Genomic DNA, 19,959 nt, shown 5'->3' on the forward strand with positions numbered 1-19,959 from the left:
ACTCGCAAAAGGGCAGGGATAACCACCCCAAGGTCTCAAATGACCTTGCTACCCTGAGAAGTTAAGTATCCTGGAATATTTAGTTCCTGACCTTGGTCACTTTGCAACCACATCTCCATAATGGCTATCGGATGAAATCTATTCATTTTTATCTGTGCTATTAATTTGTTGCAAATGCTTCACACAGATATAGTGCCTTTAGCTTTGACTTTTTTCTAATTTTCCCTGACGTCACCAATATCCGATTACCTTTGTTACTCGCACTGACCCACTTTGCTTATTTTTACCCAAAACACAGCTCTGCTCTAGAGCCTTGGCATTTCCCTTTATGCTTTTGCATTTACCTTTCCTGAATCCTCCCACCATCATTCCTCCCACCCCCTCATTGATTTAAGGCTCTAGTTATACAAGTCACCAGAAGGCCACCCAATAGAGCAGCTCCCCTTTTCCCCAGTACTGGTGCAAGTGGCCCAGAAGTAAAACCCCTGCCTTCTTTAGCCAAGCATTTAACCTTCTAATCTGTTTATCCATATGCTAATTGGTAACAATCCCTATGCTCAGGTAACAATCCAGAGATTATTACTTCTGAGGTTCTGCTTTTTCAATTTGGACCCTAACTCCTCAGACTCTCTCAGCTGAACATCATTCCTCATTCTACCTGGGCTGTTGATTCCTACATCAACTGCAACAACTGCATCCTTCCCTTCCCTCTCCAAGTTCTTCTCCAGCCGTGAGAAGTCTGTACCCTTGCGTCGGACAGACAACATAACCTTATGAACTTCCAGTTGCGGCTGCAGAGAAACTTATCTATTCCTCGGACCACACTGTCCCCCATCACTACCACATTCGTTTTCACTCCCCCAACTTGAATGGGTCCCTGCACCAATGTGCTACGGTCAGTTTGCCCATCCATCCTGCAGTCCTTCTTCTCATCCACAGGTAGTGAGTACCTTGTACCAGTTACAGTCATAGAGTTACATCGCTGAAACAGGCCCTTCGGCCCACCGAGTCTGTGCTGACCAACAACCACCCATTTATACTAATCCTACATTAATCCCATATTCCCTACCACATCCCCACCATTCTCCTACCACCTACCTACACTAGGGGCAATTTACAATGGCCAATTTACCCATCAAACTGTAAGTCTTTGGCTGTGGGAGGAAACCAGAGCACCCAGCGGTCACAGAGAGAACTTGCAAACTCCGCACAGGCAGTACCCAGAACCGAACCCGGATTACTGGAGCTGTGAGGCTGCGGTGCTAACCACTGCGCCACTGTGCCGCCCAGTACTGGTGCAAGTGGCCCAGAAGTAAAACCCCTGCCTCCTTTAGCCAAGCATTTTGGTCAAAGACAAGGACCAATGTTCATCCTTCACAACATCCTGGAGCCCCTTACCTGCCTGACCTGCAGTCATACCCTCCTGTCCCTGACCATTAGTTCTACTTAACCTAAGGGGTGTGACTGCCTCCTGGAACCAAGTTTTCAGGTAACTCTCCCCCTCCCTGATGCCCGCAATGTCTGCAACGCTGACTCCAGCTAAACAACTCTGAGCCAAAGTTCCTCGAGCTGCGGACATGGTTGTCCCGGATTGCAATGCTCTTCACAAACTCCCACATCTGCAGTTACAGCATACCCCCTGCCCTGCCTATCTAACTTCATTTCTTTGATTAATTAATTCTCTTTAACTGAATACATTATTTTAGTTTCAGTAATTAATTGGGTAATCTAGTTTAAGTTACTAATTTTGTAAAGTAGTAGCAAGTTGCAGTTTCCTAGCTTAGGGACAAAAAAACACTCATGAGCTACTGGAGGTTTTAAAAAAAAATCAGCACATTCTTTCCTCTCTGTACCAAGTTCCCTACTTTATCAGTCTTAAGGAAGCACTCTTTTACAATCACTCTATGTTCCACACTTGGTGCAGTAGCAAATAGTGTTTACTTATATAGAGCTGATGGGAGGCCACCCAGGAGAGCACTGGAATTTTGAAGTCCAGATGTGACAAAGGCATGGATATAGGGGCAGACAGGCAATGTGATTGTGGTGGAAGCAGATGGTCTGTGTGATGGAAAAATATGGGGTTGCAAGCTTGGCTCTGGGTCAAGTAGGCTGCTGAGCAATGAACAGCCTGGTTCAACAAAACATTAGCAGAGAGGATGATGGAATCGGTGGTCAGTCTCCTGCTTCTCCCTCTCCTTTATGGCTTCTTTTGTAATCAACAAGTGAGAAGGGGAAATAAAATATTCATCTCTGCTGATTGAGAGACTGATTCATTCATAGGATCTGAAAGATAACAGTTAAGCTGTCCAGAAGCTGGCTGCAAGGTGATCATTCAGGAATCTGCTAAAATTCAACAGTCTTGAGTGTGGCTTAACAGGAATATGCAAAATAAAGCACACACTCAAAAATACAATATCAAACCATTTCTCATCAACAGGTGCTTGTACAATCCAACTGTCGTAGCCCCATTGAAATCTATAAACAAAATAAGGTAAACTAAGACAAAATTGTTGGAAACGTTCAGCTGGTCTGTAATGTAAAGAAGAATGCAATTTTAAGGCAATTACATATTAAATGACACCTGCAAGAGTTCTATCAACTAGACTGGGTTATTTACATTTAAGTGAATCCAGCTTTAACCCCTAAAGTATCAAGGAAAACAACAAAAATCACGAACAAAACATGGCATTTTGTCATAGATCAAACACCCCACAAATAACGGATTTGCCCTGGATTAACTTTGTCACTTACCACCCAAAGTCCTCTGCTTCACCAAACTCTGGGCAGCCTCAGATAACCCACTGCCTTCTAGGTACTAACCAGATCCAGAACCTTTATGCTTCAGGCAAGAAATGAGGGCTTGGCCTCCAACTACCACAAGGACCTTGGGTTTACCAAACATTCTAATCTTCAGACAGTGCCCAGGCCCCTGACCATCATTTCATAAAAGAACTAGTTTAGATAAGTTTTGTTTTTCTCCAACTTTTTCATACAACCTAAAACTACTACTGCACTGCCTTTCAAGTGTGCCTCCTAACTGCTCTATTCAGACTACAATGCTCTCAATTCTGATCTCCAGTAGCTCTGCTACACTCAGGTCACACCCCACATTTTGTTTGTGTTCTCTGTACCCCACTCCACCTGCATTACTCTGTCAACTTACTCTCATACCAGAACTGAAGCTCCAGTTCCTCCTGAACTTGCCCATGGCTTCCATTAACTCCATCTTTTGCATCCTGCAATGAAACCACCAAGGCAGCTGTTCCTGCCTCTCCCAAATCATCCCCCTCTCAGTGAACTTTCCACATAGTTTGTCCATCAGAAATTTATCTCTAACTTCCTTCCTATGCTCTCTCCTCCCACAATATGTTTCTAGTGAGCTCCTAACTGTTGACCTGCTCAGTCTTCAGCAACAACCTTACCCTGTATGACTCCATGTCATGGCATGGGCCTAACTGAAACTTACTGCATGCACAATGACAACTTCCAACTTCCTGAAGTCTATATGTGAAAGCAACATGTACGTCAATGGCTGCTCCCACCAACTTGGACAAAACTTTTGTCAAGAAAGCATATCACCATTTTCAATCGCCTCAAAGTATCAGATATGCCAACTCTCACGATTTCGAAGTAAAATTAAGCCTCACTCGCAATCGAGCTTTGAAATCGCAGGATTTTTCACAGGTGTTCTTGCAAACACATCTTTCGTAGGCTATGTTATGCTCCTTTCCTGGACCAATGATAATGAGGTGGGTGTGGCAGCTCGCCAATTATTAAGGTGGGCAGTCCAAACACTGACCATTCGGAGAGCAACAGAAGGTTTTGTTGCGCCAATCACAAGCATGGAACAGCGATCGGGTTTAGATTGCCAGTCTTTAACTTTGAGGCCATCACGCAGGGCCACAGAGCAGTGGAAGTGGATCCGTTGATAGCACCAGCAGTGGGCAACATCATCCAGAAGCATGGGGCTAGCTTCCATATCTATATGCCAACTACACTTGGTTCTACCAATACCATCAGTCCAAAGGCCACCCACCATCTTAAACATTCACTCTCTCCACCACCAATGCACAGTGGCAGCAGCGTGTACCATAGACAAGAGGCACTGCAGCAACTTGCCAACCTTCCTCCGACAGCACCTTCTAAACGTGTTACCTCTACCACCTAGAAGGACACGGGCAGCAGACGCATAGGAATCCTGCTATCTGCAAGTTCCCCTCCAAGTCACATAACATCCTGACTTAGAACCATATCGCCGTTCCTTCACTGTCACTGGGTCAAAATCCTGGAACTCCCTCTCTAACAGCACTGTGGATGTACCTACACCACATGGACTGCAGCAGATCAAGGCGGCGGCTCACCACCACCTTCTCAAGGGCAATTAGGGTTGGGCAGAAAATTCTGCCAGCAATGCTCACATCCCATGAAAGAATAAAAAGAATTGAACAGGTTTGGTGGGCAAAAAGACTTTGAGTCAAAATGTTCTTTTGTTTAATGCTGTCAAAACAGGAGACATCCTGTTTGGTTCCTGCCTCCACTTAAAACACTAATTCATGCCATTTCTAACTGTTTAGTTTAGTTTAGAGATACAGCACTGAAACAGGCCCTTCTGCCCACCGAGCCTGTGCCGACAATCAACCACCCATTTATACTAATTCTGCACTAATTCCATATTCCTACCACATCCCCACTTGTCCCTATATTTCCCTACCACCTACCTATACTAGGGGCAATTTATAATGGCCAATTTACCTATCAACCTGCAAGTCTTTGGCATGTGGGAGGAAACCGGAGCACCCGGAGGAAACCCACGCAGACACAGGGAGAACTTGCAAACTCCACACAGGCAGTACCCAGAATTGAACCCGGGTCGCTGGAGCTGTGAAGCAGCGGTGCTAACCACTGCGCCACTGTGCCGCCCGTCTTCTAGACAGGCTCCTTTCCAGACCCGTTCACAAGCTTCAACTCATCTAAGGTCTGCAACCCACAATCTAACTTGCCCTCCAATCACCCATCTTCTCAAGCTCCAGTGTTCCTAAGCCCCAGCACCCACCTCCACCATCCCCTCCCCCCATCAGACAGGGAGTTGACTTAAATTTTTGGTCTAGTTGGCAAATTTCTGCATGCCTCCTCCATTACTCAAACACCAAGCCTCCTACTATTTTTTTCAGTTTTCACTCTGCCATTGATGGCCCCTCATTTAACCACTACTCTCTCTATTCAGTTCTCTCCACCCTCTCTGCTTGAGCAAAAAAATCCTTAAACCACTTTTCTTCTATTGTGTCTTTCATTTCCCAACCTACACTATATTTTTAAACTTTCTCCTTCTTCTTCGCATCCACTATTGTGCACTCGTCAATGTAAAGCACTTTGAGATGTGTCCCTGCAAAAGGAGTGCTGTAGATTGTAAATTGTTGTCTATTGGTACTAAAAGAGAAGCACAACTGTACTGTTCACTATTCATCCATTAATCGATATGATCACGTCCATTTGCAACATTCAATTACTTCAAGATATTGCAATGAAAATAAAGATTAAAACTGATCATTGAAACGGACAATTGAAATCTTTACATTTTATGGGTGGGGAGCGTATGTATAGTGATACAAAAGGTACTGAAATTATGTGGGATTGACCAGATTGACCAATGTTCCCTCTTCTTTTTTACTGTGAGCAACCTGCTCATTTCAATGCGCGGTGCCTTTAAATTTTTTTGCGTGGCCATGACCACGCACGCTAAAGGCCTGCTCAAGTCACAAAAAACAAACCAACCCGAACCAGACAGAACAACGTGGGACCGGAGCCCGACCCAGCCCGAGTCCCTCCATTTCACCCCCCGCCCGAGCCCGACCACCACAATGTTCCCTTTACTTACCTTACGACTCCCAATCTGCCACGTGAGAATGATGACGTCACAGAGACGCTCACTGCACCGACTCAGTTTCCCTGCTTGTTGTCCCGGACTCGCAGTTCAGTTAAGTTTTTAAACTTTTAACACTTACCTTGCTGTGTGTGCCCGACCCAAGCCTGAAGGCCAGACCCGGAAGAGCTGCCCGACCAGACCCGAACCAGACACTGTCGTCGGGTCCCGTTGGGTTTGGGTTGCAGGCCTTTAATGCATGCGCATTATCTTCCAGGTTGCCATGCATCTGCACTTGTGCATATCTTGGGGGGAAATGTTGTTCCTTACCTGTCAGTTATTTTTTATATGTTTGCCTTAATTTAACTGCCACTATCATATTCTGAATATTTCAAACTTGGAGGTGATAATATTTAGCCCACTGTAAATAAATGTATTTTTAATGTATTAATGCATAAAACTGGGACACGTGGGTTAGGTTTCATCCTACAAGGATGCAACTGTTTCAGCTAATAGTGCTTGGGAAGATGTGTGCCGGGATAACAGGTAGGATTTTTAAAAAAATTTGTAAAGTGTTTTCAGGTGTACTAACAGTTTTTGGGAAGAGCTCTTACCATTAGAGAGTAAATAAGTCACTAATAAGCAAATTGTCAATCTATATTAGGTTAAGGTTTCAAAAAAAATAACTTATGATTTATGCCAAATATCTTGATTTTTTTTAAAGAGTTTGTCTCTTGATGTAAGTGACGGTCGGGTTGGCGTGTCTAAAGTTATTTGCCTTCTATCTTCGAGCCCATAGTGATTTTTTCACCAAGATATCCCTGTATAACTTTTTCATTCTCATTAATATAAACTGCCCTTGCCATCCCTCCTCACTTCTTTGCCCTCCAACTTCACTAGAGAAAGCACTCCTCCCACAGGACCTTACCATCATCTGTGGCTTTACCACCTCCAAGATTCTGATTTGGCAATCTGGAATCAGCAACTTGTTTCCCTTAATATCCTCATACCCTGCCCACCTTCATTATCCTCAACCTCATCTCCTGGAATAAATCTCCTCCTTTCCCATCTTTCCTGGGACAGACATTCCAACCCCTCCTCTTTCACAACATTGCTGCAAGTGTTCTCGCAACTTAGTAGCTAGATTGATACCAATATTGACATCCTCATCTCCTCCAAGTTAACCATGCTGTCTCATCCTCACGCTCATACCTCACCTCAGCACACTAAAGTCTAAAGGCAGCAGACCAAGTGGACAACTGAGCTGAGCATCCAATATCAAATCAGATTATATCAGCAATATCACATGCCCCTCTTCATTGTCTTTGAGGGCTTTTTTCCCTTCATTTCTAAATGACCAATCTCTTCAGACTTCTTATTCCTCTATTCTCATTGGATGGAGTACAAAACTAAATGCTCCTAACTCAATCTTTCCCACACTCCAACCCCATATCCTTCTACAACTTCTCCCCATACCCAGACTTCTTTCACCTCGATGTGACCCAGCTCCTGTTCCCTTTTTCTTATTCCCACCCAAATCCCAACCACTCAACTACACCATCATGTCCTATTGCTTGCCACCACTGTAAACTGCTTTAGAACCATTCCCCTCCCCTTCTAAAACAAACATCACCCCTCCTCTGCAAACCAATCCTTGAAATCTGTCATTTTCAATGACCATCACATTTCTAATTTCCCTTTCCTCTCCAAGAATTGATGAAAAGTCATCGACCTGAAACATTAACTCTGCTCCTCTCTCCAGACCTGCTGAGCATTTCCAGGGGTTTTTTTTTTCCCCCAATCCCTTTTGCTCTACCCACACCAAGACTGTCCTACTCAAAGTCTTGCAATCTCTGCACCTTGACCTTCCTTAGTTTTCTTCACCTCTGTGACGCATTCAATCACTCCATCTTCCTGTGTGATCTATGTTAGGAGTGTTGCCCTCATTGGTTCCAATTTCATATCTCCTGCAATGAGTTCCCCTCCTGTTTCCAACAGCTTCATCATTGGCCTTTTCTCTTTCTTCATTTATATTCATTCACACTGTCCCTCAGACATAAACTGTAGGCAAGAGGTTAGGTTCAATAACACCAACTAGCTTTGACTCTCCACCACCTTGTTAGATTCCTCAACGACCTGTTTGTCAGACTGCCTGACATCAAGTCATTTACTAGCCTGAACTTGCATCAACTGACTTTTCGGAAAAAGAAATACATCTTTTCATTTCCTGCCAAAAGCTTGGCATTTTTCCGCACTTCCCAGCTGCTCACTCAGGCAGACAATGTTCACCTTGGTGCCCTTTTAACCCATGATGAACTGAACTTTGTACACCATATCTTAACCATCACTAAAACCACATACATTCAACTCTGCAACATTACCAACCTCCACCTCCATTTGCACTTATGTTGAAAACCTTATTTTTTTTTTAAGCTCAAACCCGGACTCTTCCAATGCTCTTCTCTCTGGCCTCTGAAGTCTACTTCTACAAAAACTGCAATTTGTGCAAAAGTCTGCCACTTCCATCCTGTCCACATTAAGTCATGGTTGCTCATCACTTCATCAATCTCCATTGGCTCCCTTTCTCCCAAAATACCAATTTCAAAATCCCTTCATTCCTAACCCTGCAACCTCCTTCAGCCAAAGCCCATGCCCAACAGCCTTCCAACTCTGGCCTCCCAGTGTTCAAATATCAGTGGCCGAACTTTTAGCTGTCTTTAGTCCCATTTTCCCTGAACCACTTCATTATGCTACTTTTCTCACCATCTTTAAAAGACCCTGAAATACCTTCAATCATGCATGTCTCCTAATTCTACTATTGCTCTCCTATGTGAAGCAAAATGGGAAGTGTTATGACCTCAGTAAGACCGTTAACATTAAAAATACAAGATATGAAGCCCCAGGCCAATTTAAAGAATTACACAAGATTTCACGTTTTAAGACTTTTACTGCAACAACTAAACTAAAAAGAAATTACCATTAACTAAATAGTACTTTGTAAGTAGTGATATCCCAAATTACAAATAAAAGGTATTTTCTTTCCTAATTAAAATACCTGAAAACCTCACATCATACTTCTACATTATACAGTGCATTTTGATGGCAAAATCCTTTGCAGTTAAGTCTCAAACTGCTCCCAGTTGCAATGGGTTGGAACTCCCAGACCTTTTCAAAAATCAATGTCTTCGCTTACTTCTCCGAGCACATCCGACCTGGAAGTCTGTGAATAAGGAGATTCCTGATGATCCTGTTGATCATCTACTTCTCCACAAGATTCAACTTTCAAAACAGGTTGAAGTCTTCACAGCCTTTCTTTCTATCAGGCTTCCAAAGAGCAGGTGTCCCCTCGCTCCCTCTCGAGGCTGCCACTGCTGGTCATCTTCCTTACTGTCTGCTCTGAGGCTGCAACTGCTGGGTTCCCTTCTTACAGCCTGTCTGCCTTCAGAAAATCTGTGAAATTTACCTGCACTCAAAAGTCAATAGCTTGTTGTCCTGTCCCAGTACACAAAGTCTAGAATAAAAGCAAAATACTGCGGATGCTGGAAATTTGAAATAAAAACAAAGTGCTGGAAATACTCAGCAGGTTTGGCAGCAGCTGTGGAGAGAGAAGCAGCTGCTTCTCTCTCCACAACTGCTGCCAAACCTGCTGAGTATTTCCACACTTTGTGTTTTTATTGCAAAGTCCAGAAGTCTGGTTTCACAGGACCACTCGGGCCTTCCCTTGTTCCGAGGTGTTGATAGTTGCCTGGTACATTTGCATCTTCAGAATCACTGACTCTTTGTTTACGACCCAAAAGTCTGGAAGGGAAAAAACCCATTGTTCTTCAGATGTTACTCCTGCAGTCTCTGTTTTTTCAAAAGAAAAAGTGACCTGTGTTCTCTTATTCTGGTAACCAAATTTTCTCCCTTGTCCTTTAGCAGAGTGGATGTGAGGTCACCTTTCCTTCCAGACTCTATTTTAAACTTTTAAAAATCACTATCTTTAAAAGATGATGTTTTGAAGTCCAGTGCTCATAACAGAAGCTGTTACGCAAATAACTGCTTATGAAGGATATCAAGTCGTATCCTTGGCAAGACCATCTGATCCTTCATTTTCTGTATTCCAAGACAATCGGATTCTGATGGTAATTCACTGCCACATCAGCCCCCGCCACACCCCCCGCCCCAATCACCCAAGGTAAGTGACTATGAATATGCCCTTATCGTCAACCTCTTACTCCAAATCCATCTTTTCTTCTCCTTGAAAATTTGCTGTTGTCCTATTCTTAAACAGGTGATTCTCCTTGCCTTTCAAACTGCATTATGGAAGAAGCTATTAACTTTGAAATAAATAATGCTTTTGAAATTCTGCACTACCCATAATTTTTGTCACGTCTGTTCCACTGGCATAACTATTACCTATGCTAAGAACCTCAAAATCTGCTCATTGACTGTTTAATGAATTATCTGCTTCTGTCTTTTGATATTTCAAGGGAGTAAGAACTTCTGTCTTCTCCGTCCTACCCCTTCTTCATACAAGAAAATAAATCAAGAATGAGAAAAGACATATGTGCCATCATACTCCTCCTTCCAGTATTTCAACTCATCCAGCCTAGCATACAGCTACATTTTGAACTCTGTTAAAAGTCTTCAATTTTATCTTACATGGTAGATCAATCTAGATATTACATTGAAAGTAAAGAAAAATTGTTCCAAGACAAGGTGGTGGAGAGTCAAAGCTAGTTGGTGTTATTGAACCTAACCTCTTGTCTACAGGTCTGACTTTTCAAGTATTATTCTGGATTCATTTCATCTATGCTATTCAACAATGAGGCCACCTTTCAATCTTCTAATCCATCTAATCTAATATTTGTTATTATTCTTGTTGCTTATTTCTGTACCTTTTCAATTTGTGTGTTACTTTTGAAGTGTGACCAAATTTACAAAGACCTCTTTCTTTCTTCAAACAACTCATTTGTTGATGATCCATTCTACATTTTGTTTTATATGTTCATGGTATATGAACGTGGCTGGCAAGGCCAGCATTTGTTGTCCATCCTAATTGCTTTTGAAAAGGTGGTGGTGAGCCACCTTCTTGAAACACTGCAGTCCATGTGGTGTAGAGGTACACCTACAGTCTGCTAGGAAGGAAGTTCCAGGATTTTGACCCAGGGACAGTGAAGGAATGGCGATATAGTTCCAAGTCAGGGTGGTGAGTGGCTTGGAGGGGAAATTGCAAGTGGCGGTGTTCCCATGCATCTGCTGCGCTTGTCCTTCTAGGTGGTAGAGGTCACAGGTTTTGAAGGTGCTGTCAAAGGAGACTTGGCCAGTTGCTCCAATGCATCTTGCAGATTGTATACACTACTGCCACCATGTGCTGGTGGTGGAGGGAGTGAATCTCTAAGGTGGTGGATGGGGTGTCGATCAAGTGGACTGTTTTATCCTGGATGGTGTCAAGTATCTTGAGTTTTGTTGGAGCTGCACCCATTCATAAACTTACTTCACACAACCTGTAATCTTCCTAGTGCTCTGGTTGAATTAGTACCTTTTGATCTCCCAAGCCATTCAATTGACCAATGATTTTTTTTTTAAATCTTCAAAGTCACAATTTCTCCATGTCTCTCACAAGCCGAATGGCCACCTCTCAATTTGATGGTCACGTGGCCTTCTCCCTTAGTCCTTTAACTATCGACACTCTTGGCCCATTTACTCTGACCTCAAGTGGAACAATTCCTCCATCACTCAGCTGCTTCTAACAAGTTGTTTCTTCTTTCAAAACAAACACCTACTCTCAACAACCCTTTGAAGCCAAGTCCATCCAAGACTTGAATGCTGCTCATGTATCTAGATAAGACACTTCAACAATACAAAAGCAAAATACTGCCGATGCTGGAAATCTGAAACAAAAGTAGAAATTGCTGGAGATACTCAGCAGGTCAGACAGCATCGGTGGAGAGAAAAACAAGAGTTAACGTTTCAGGTCTGTGAGAACTGTCATCTGACGAAAGGTCACACAGACCTGAAACATTAACTCTGTTTTCCGCTCCACAGATGCTGTCTGACCTAAGTATCTCCAGCAATTTCTGCTTTTATTTCAGATTTCTAGCATCTGCAGTATTTTACTTTTGTATTATTGTTTAATTCACTGCCACTTCTCTTCCAAGAATGCCAATCTTGAAGAAGTTCTGCTCCAAAACAATTTCCTTCTGCCTCTTCTACCTTGTTCACCAGTGTTGATGAAAGGTCACAAAGACCTAATGTTAACTCTATTTTTCTCTCCGCAGATGCGGCCTGCCTGAGTATTTCCAACATTTTCTGTTTTTGTTTCAGACACTTGGACATCTCTCTTAAACCTTCTACAGAGATACAAGAGAGAGAGAGACTGGTAATTTACTATGCAATCATTTGCTTATCCACATCCTTCAACTGCGATCTCTCTCATCTTCCCTCCACCCATCCCATTGCAATCTTTGACTTTTTTTCTACTTTATCAACATGACTATGATTGATGCTCCTCTGAACAGCCTCATCTGGTTCCCCTGAAGCACCAAATACACCATCTTACAAACTTCTTCCTGTATCCTCACATTGCCAAAATCAAAGCATCTCCTGTTCAAACTTATTCTTTGCCAATAACTCATTAACTGGAATTCCTTACCTCCCTCAGTCTTTCTTTCCTTCTCCAAAGTTTAGGCCATAAAAAGCTTGGTGCCATCTATATACTTACTGCTAATTTACCTGGTCTTTTCCTTTACTTTTTCTAACCTTGGAACTTGTAGTCTGGGCCTTGGTGCTTTACTTTAATTTCACAATAATAAAAATATTAAGATGGATGGCTCATTCCGATGCAAGGTAATTGAAATTTCTCCTGTGAGCACTTACCACAGTTCTCGTTGCAAGAATCAATTTCAAACCCACAAGAAGAATAAGAACGTTACAAAACAGTGCAACTGGAACATGTAGCAATAAATCAAAAAAGAAAAGTAAAATAAAGGTACATCTTCTGGATTGTTTACAACAATTACTCTTTTTAGAGAATACGAATTCACAACTTGCGTGAAGTGAAATGCTACCTGTTAATGGGGTGAGGGTGAAATGACGACTTTCGCTGCTGCAGCCTGTAGCAAAAGTTAGATAGTTCAATTAGGTCACAATTAAAGTTAGCAACTCCTAAGGATCCTCCAGAATGTGATGCCTAGTGATTCCACTCAACTGGATTGCATTACTGGGCTCATTCTTGGTGAGAAGAGTACTCCAACTAATGAGCTGGAGTAATATTTATATTAATATTTACACTAATATTTCCCTAAATATTAAGAAAGCCATCACTGAAGATATCAACTCCACACCCTCTCTCAGCCAAGACACAAACAAATGAACTGCAACCCTACACAGATAAACTTCAAGGCTTCTGCTACACTGCTGAGATTGTTTCGCCTAGCTCATTCATGCACGTGTTCACTCCATCTCTAATAATTTCAAAGTAATAGTTAAGAGCCCCAGAAATACATAAGTTGATCATGAGCATGTCCATTATGAACAATGCATCCAATATTGGGAATGGCAACCATTGTATTTTGGCCATCATGACTTGATTAGGAAGGGTGACCACAACACATCATCGGCATCTTACATTAATCATCTTATTAGATTCATTGTGTGCATGAAGCAACTTACCCTGCTCTTTTATATGACGGATTCGTTTCACAGTTTCTTTTAAGATTGCACATTTGTCTGGTTTTACGTTGAAGTTGTCAATATCATTAAAATTAGCAAATATTAGCTCAGCAAGTTCTTCAATATATTTATTCTCTTGCTCACGATGACGTTTCTCAGTGCTACGTTTAGGGCTGCTGAAACACAAAAGCATCAATGCTAAGTGCTAGAAATACAGAAGACATTGTTAAGTTAGATTGGTGGACTTAGTGCTATTGCATCCAAAATACAAGATTTAATCAAAGGGATAACTTTTGTTCTCAGGGCAAACTAATTTAAAGTAGCAAGTAGTAATAAACTGATGTTTTTCACTACTCATGATATGATTTTCAGAACAGCAGAATAGTCATAAACAGTTTAACAGTCTGAAGCAGCAGGCACTGCTCGAAATTTTCTTTCTCTGTGGCATAAGCAAATCCAGAAAAGGAAAACTATCAGCTTAACTGCTCATATCTTTTCTTTGATCATCAAACAGTATTACAGGAAAAGGTGTAGGCCATGGATCCTCTCAAGGCTGTTCTGCCTTTCAATTTGATTATGTTTGATATAGATAGATTGGAGAGTTGGGCAGAGAAATGGCAGATGGAGTTCAATCAGGGCAAATGCGAGGTGATGCATTTTGGAAGATCCAATTCAAGAGTGAACTATACAGTAAATGGAAAAGTCCTGGGGAAAATTGATGTAGAGAGATTTGGGTGTTCAGGTCCATTGTTCCCTGAAGGTGGCAACGCAGGTCAATAGAGTGGTCAAGAAGGCATACGGCATGCTTTCCTTCATCGGACGGGGTATTGAGTACAAGAGTTGACAGGTCATGTTACAGTTGTATAGGACTTTGGTTCGGCCACATTTGGAATACTACGTGAAGTTCTGGTCACCACATTACCAAAAGGATGTGGATGCTTTGGAGAGGGTGCAGAGGAGGTTCACCAGGATGTTGCCTGGTATGGAGGGCGCTAGCTATGAAGAGAGGTTGAGTAGATTAGGATTATTTTCATTAGAAAGACGGAGGTTGAGGGGGGACCTGATTGAGGTGTACAAAATCATGAGAGGTATAGACAGGTTGGATAGCAAGAAGCTTTTTCCCCCCAGAGTGGGGGATTCAATTACGAGGGGTCATGAGTTCAAAGTGAGAGGGGAAAAGTTTAGGGGGGATATGCGTGGAAAGTTCTTTACGCAGAGGGTGGTGGGTGCCTGGAACGTGTTGCCAGCGGAGGTGGTAGACACGGGCACGATAGCGTCTTTTAAGATGTATCTAGACAGATACATGAATGGGCAGGAAGCAAAGAGATACAGACCCTTAGAAAATAGGCGACAGGTTTAGATAGAGGATCTGGATCGGCGTAGGCTTGGAGGGCCGAAGGGCCTGTTCCTGTGCTGTAATTTTCTTTGTTCTTTTATGTACCTCAACTCCATTTATCCACCAGTGATCCATATCCCTTGATGCCCTTACTTGATAAAATGCTGTCAATCGCAGTCTTGAAAATTTCAAATGGCTCAACATCCACAGCCTTTTGTACCCTTTGTGTGAAAAACTGCTATCTAATTTCATTTCTGAATGGTCTAGCGCTAATTTTAAGATTGCGTCCTATTATTGTGGATTTCCCAACCAGAGAAAACAACAAATAAAAACAGAAAGTGCTGGAAATACTCAGCAGGTCAGGCAACATCTGTGGAGAGAGAAGCAGAGTTAATGTTTCAGGTCAGTGACCTTTCATCAGAACTCTGGCAGGAAGAACTGTATCAAAACAATGGGTTATCTTTAAGGAAGAGATACTTCAGGTGCAGGCTAGGAATATTCCAACAAACATGAAAGGCAGGGGAACCAAGAACAGGGCTCCTTGGTTGACGAGGGAGATGGAGATAATGATGAAACAAAAAAAAAAGAGGGCGTATGATGCATGTTAGATGAGCTCATCAAGTGAAAACCAGTCCACATACAATAAGTTGTGAGGAGAGCTGAAGAGCAAAATAAGACTGGCAAAGAGAGAATATAAAAATACAATGGAAGTTAATGTAAAAGGGAACCCAAGGATCTTCTAATGGCATGTAAACAGTAAGCGAGTAGTAAGAGGAGTGGGGCCTATTAGGGACAGAGAGAGTAATTTATGCTAAGAGGTGCAGGACAAGGCTAATATACTTAATGAGCACTTTATATCAGTGTTCACTAAGGAAAGGGAGGCTGAATAAATATCAGTAGAAGCGGAGCGAGTAGAGGCAACAGATAGCATAAAAGTTGAGAGTGGTGGGAGGAATAATAAAAAGGCTGGCTATGCTTAAGGTAGATAAGTCATCTAGTCCAGATGGCTTGCAGCCCATGTTGCTAAAGGAAGTGGGGTTGGAGATAACGGAAGGGGTTGTCACAATCTTCCCATTTTCCCCGAATACAGGAGGTGCCAGAGGATTGGCGAGGGGAAAATGTGACACTCTTATTCAAGAAAGGGTGTAAGGACAGTCCTAGTCACTACAGGCCAGTTAGTTTATCAGTGGTGGGTAAAGTTTTTGAAACTTCAAATCAGGGAAAATATAACCAGCACTTGATAGGTTCAAGATAATTAAGGATAGTATGGATTTGTAAAAGGCAGATCATGCTTGACTAATCTAACTGAATTTTTTAATGAACTAACAGAGGTTGATGAAGGGCATGTGGCGGATGTTGTTTATATGGATTTTAAGAAAGCGTTTGATAAGATATCATATAAAAGGTTGGTTAAGAAAACTGAAGCTCATTTTCCAACTGGATAAGAAATTGGCTTAAGGACAGAAAACAGAAAGTTGTAGAAAATGGTTGCTTTTCAGACTGGAAGATGGTAGACAGTGGTGTTCCCCAAGGGTCAGTGTTGGGACCACAGCTTTTTTGATATATATATATATATATATATATATATATAAATAAATGACTTCGGCCAGGATTTAACCCATGGCGGACAGGAGCTGGCTTCCGGAACCCACTTCCGCTTGGCCTGGGGATCCGACCTGTATTTTGCGGGTGCCCGGCCTTTAATTGTTCTGAGGTGGGACTTCCACCCGCTTGAGGAAGTCCTGCCAATCAGCAGGCCATCAGCTCTCTGTCTCAGCAGTGCCAACCGGAGTGGCGGGACTGCAGCCCAGCCTGCAGATGATGATGGTGGAGAGCCCCAGACCTAAGGTCAGTTTTTGTTGCCTCGCCGGGGTGATCGGTCGGGCCCTGGCAAGGCAAGGTTGGTCGATTGAGGGCGGGGGGGGGGGGTGGTGGTGCGAGTGTTGGGTGTGGTTGGGGCAGTGGGAGCAGCTCTCCATCAGGCACAGGGTGCATGATCAGGAAGGCCACCCACCACCCCCCCCAAAGGCCATCAGACACCTGCTTGTGTCAGGCGGCTTTTCTTGGGTCTAGGACGCCCGTTTTCCACATGTAAAATCCCTGCAGAGGTGGGCGAAGACCCTCAAGTGGCCACTTAAGGGCCTTGATTGGCCTGGGGCGGACAGGCCGTTTTTCGCCGCCGCTGCCCTGCGTAAAGTGGCGGCGGGGGCAGGAGCGTGTCGGGCAGGATCTCCCAAGCCTCCTGCTCCATTTTAAGCTACCAACCACCACGTCCCCCCACTACCCCTCGCCACCATCCTGCTCTTTGGGGGTGGGGGTGGGGGAGGGGGGGGGATGTAAAATTCAGCCCTTGGATTTGGAACACAGAGTAAAATCTCAAAATTTGCCTGTAATACCAAATTTGGTGCTGCAGCAAACAGTGAGGACAATATGAACCACCTGCAACAGGACATAGATAGGCTGGCAGAATGGGCAGACAGGTGGGCAGATGGAATTTAATACCTTGCTCGTTGACTATGGTCGCTTAACCACGCACAGGTACTTTTACCTGACTTATTTTTAGGTTTCCTTGTACTGCTAAAAATTTGTCCTCTTCCTCTATTGTGTAGTATAGATAAATATTAATTTAACAAGTCTTACATGGCCTTATTATCCACTATAGTCTCACCTGCACCATCTTTAATTGATCACCATTCTCCTTTACCACAATGTTTCTCAACATATTTATAAAAAGTTTTACTGTTAGCTTTGATATTTTTGCAAGTTTTTGTACCTCGATACTTTTTTAAATCCCTTTGTTATTTTCTTTTAGAATTATCCCAGTTTTCTGGATTTCCACTTTTCCTTAAATTTATGTACGTCTTTCTTTTAGCTCAATACTTTCTCTTACCTTTTAGGTCTATGCACTGGCTTTGTATAGTACCAAGTACTTCTTTGAATATTTCAATCTGCTTGTCTGTAGATTTACCCATTAGCAGCTCAGCCCAATTTAATGTGGTCAGTTTATTTCTCATCCCTTCAAAGTTTGTGACTCTTGCTTCTCCCTCTGAAACCTAATATCAAATTCAATTGTATCATAGTCACTATTTCAAGATATTCTATTACATTCAGATTGTTAATTAATTTTGATTTGTTTCTCATCATTAAGTATAGAGTAGCCTTATCCCATCTTGGTTCTAAAACCTTGCTCCAGAAAACTGCCCAGAATGCATTCCAGAAATTAATGGCTTTTCCTGCTTGAGCTATTCTGTTTCTTCTCGTTTATCTGAAATTTTAAATCTGTTACAACCACACTGTCTCTGCTATGTGCTTCCTTGACCTCTATTTATACATTCCCCCATTAAATTACTACTGTCAGGAGATATGTAGACAACTCTCACCAAAGCCTTCTATCTTTTACTGTCCCTTAGATTTACCCATACCATTTCTACCATAGGGTGTAAATGGGATGGAGAAGAAAAAAATAAACTGGGGTGCTATCATGCTCATGAAATCCAGTTCTAGACCTCGGATCAAAGCACATACTCATCCTCTTAGCTGCATACAGAATAGGGTCTGAAAAGTGAAAAGAGCAAAATGTACCAGGGGCGTGAACATAGCAGAAAACTACACATTTAATAAATGTTGTGTAGTTTGAAGAAAAGGAGTTATAAAAAATGAACTTGATATACTGTGACGTGCCTCCACCTTAAGTAAAACACCAAACACACACCAGGATTAATTAATTCCTTTAATTGTGTATCGTACCTCGGTCGTGGGTGGTCACATGGCGATTCCTTACGTTTTCTTGAGTCTAATCTGGCAGGGTCAGAGGAATTTTCACCCATTCCACTCATCTTGTGGACATATAAGCAGCTGAAGTTAAAAGAGATATTTTCATTAGCACTTTACAAAAAACACTCAACTATCTCAGTTATAAGTACCCAACCTGGTTTGGCATAGTACTACTCCTACTTCAGGTGGTAACAAACACAACTCTTAACCAAGAACAACTTCAATCATTCCAAGTGTTGGACAAGATATACATAAATTATATATAGGTTCCCTGAGACAGCTCAGCTAATACAGAAAACCCAACAGTAAATGCGCTGCTGCCAGTCATTATTCGTATCCAATTTCATGCATCCCTTCTACTCCAAAGATGGCCACATTTTCAACAAAGCCATTGAGCCTCTGGTCAATATTTAGCTATCAGTATGAATACATATAAAATGGTTTATTTGTTTCTTACTGTTCAACAATCAATTTAAATCTTATCAAAATGGCTGTGATGCAAAAGCTTTTCCCTTTTAAACATGAATATTTCAAATTCCCTCGTGTCCAGTATGCCAGAGAATGGATCCCCAAGACTAGTCGTCTTTTGTGCCTTAAATTATTCAAGTTCTGAACTGTTCATTCATTTGAGGTTTCATATAAAAAAGGAACAAAGCCAGTATTAATAGTTAAGCATATTAAAACTGCAGGTTCTGAGCATAATATAGTTTAGCCAATTTTGCACACAGCATGCAACTAGCCCTGCACTAATCTTTCAGTGCGATTTAACACTCATTAATACGAGCACAACTTTTCAAGTAGAGTAAAATTACACTCTGCATAAATGTGTACTTTGATATGCCTGTTAGTACTGTAGAGAGGAAAAAAAGAGATTTACCGCACCACGAGACACAAAAATTGAATTTTCTACTTAACTGTACATCAATCCCGACCATGTTTCAATGGAAACTAACTTAGGTCAGCCAAAAGGAAGCTGCTTTACAAGAAACATGGTCAAAATACTAGTGGTCTAAACTCAATGAGTAGGACACAAAACAATTTCAACGTGACTGTAGTAAAGTGAATGCAATCTCCATGTGAGAGCTCCAGCAAGCGTTTGCAGTCTACTTGACCAAGGGATGGTTTCGTAGCTAAGCCCAACCATATACTCACCTTCAGTGGTAACACTCAACTACACCAGGGGGCTGTGTGGTAAAGTCCCAATCCAAAGACTTCAGCAGTTGAGAGCTGATCTCAGCTGACACTCCAGTTAAGGACAACTGCATTGTTAAAAGCTGCTGGCCTTCAGATGAGATGTTAAATCAAGACCCCGAATGCCCTCTCAGGGGGTCAT

The 19,959-nt window shown here is 42.3% G+C and overlaps 1 protein-coding gene across 15 annotated transcripts in view; it reads right to left on the reverse strand.

Moving 5' to 3' along the window:
• ncoa2 (nuclear receptor coactivator 2) overlaps positions 1-19,959 on the reverse strand; it is a 305,628-nt gene that overhangs the window by 69,539 nt on the left and 216,130 nt on the right. For 13 of the 15 annotated variants that reach the window (XM_068031992.1, XM_068031988.1, XM_068031990.1 and 10 more), the window contains 2 exons: positions 18,600-18,707; positions 13,517-13,692 (listed from right to left, as the gene is read on the reverse strand). In XM_068031992.1, coding sequence (XP_067888093.1) covers positions 13,517-13,692; positions 18,600-18,688 — 265 coding nt within the window. In that variant the 5' untranslated portion in view covers positions 18,689-18,707. The remainder of the gene's footprint in view (positions 1-13,516; positions 13,693-18,599; positions 18,708-19,959) is intronic. The other 2 variants (XM_068031982.1, XM_068031979.1) reach the window with 1 other exon arrangement.

Source organism: Heterodontus francisci, chromosome 5 (genome assembly GCF_036365525.1).
Source record: "Heterodontus francisci isolate sHetFra1 chromosome 5, sHetFra1.hap1, whole genome shotgun sequence".
NCBI classification, from domain to species: domain Eukaryota; kingdom Metazoa; phylum Chordata; class Chondrichthyes; order Heterodontiformes; family Heterodontidae; genus Heterodontus; species Heterodontus francisci.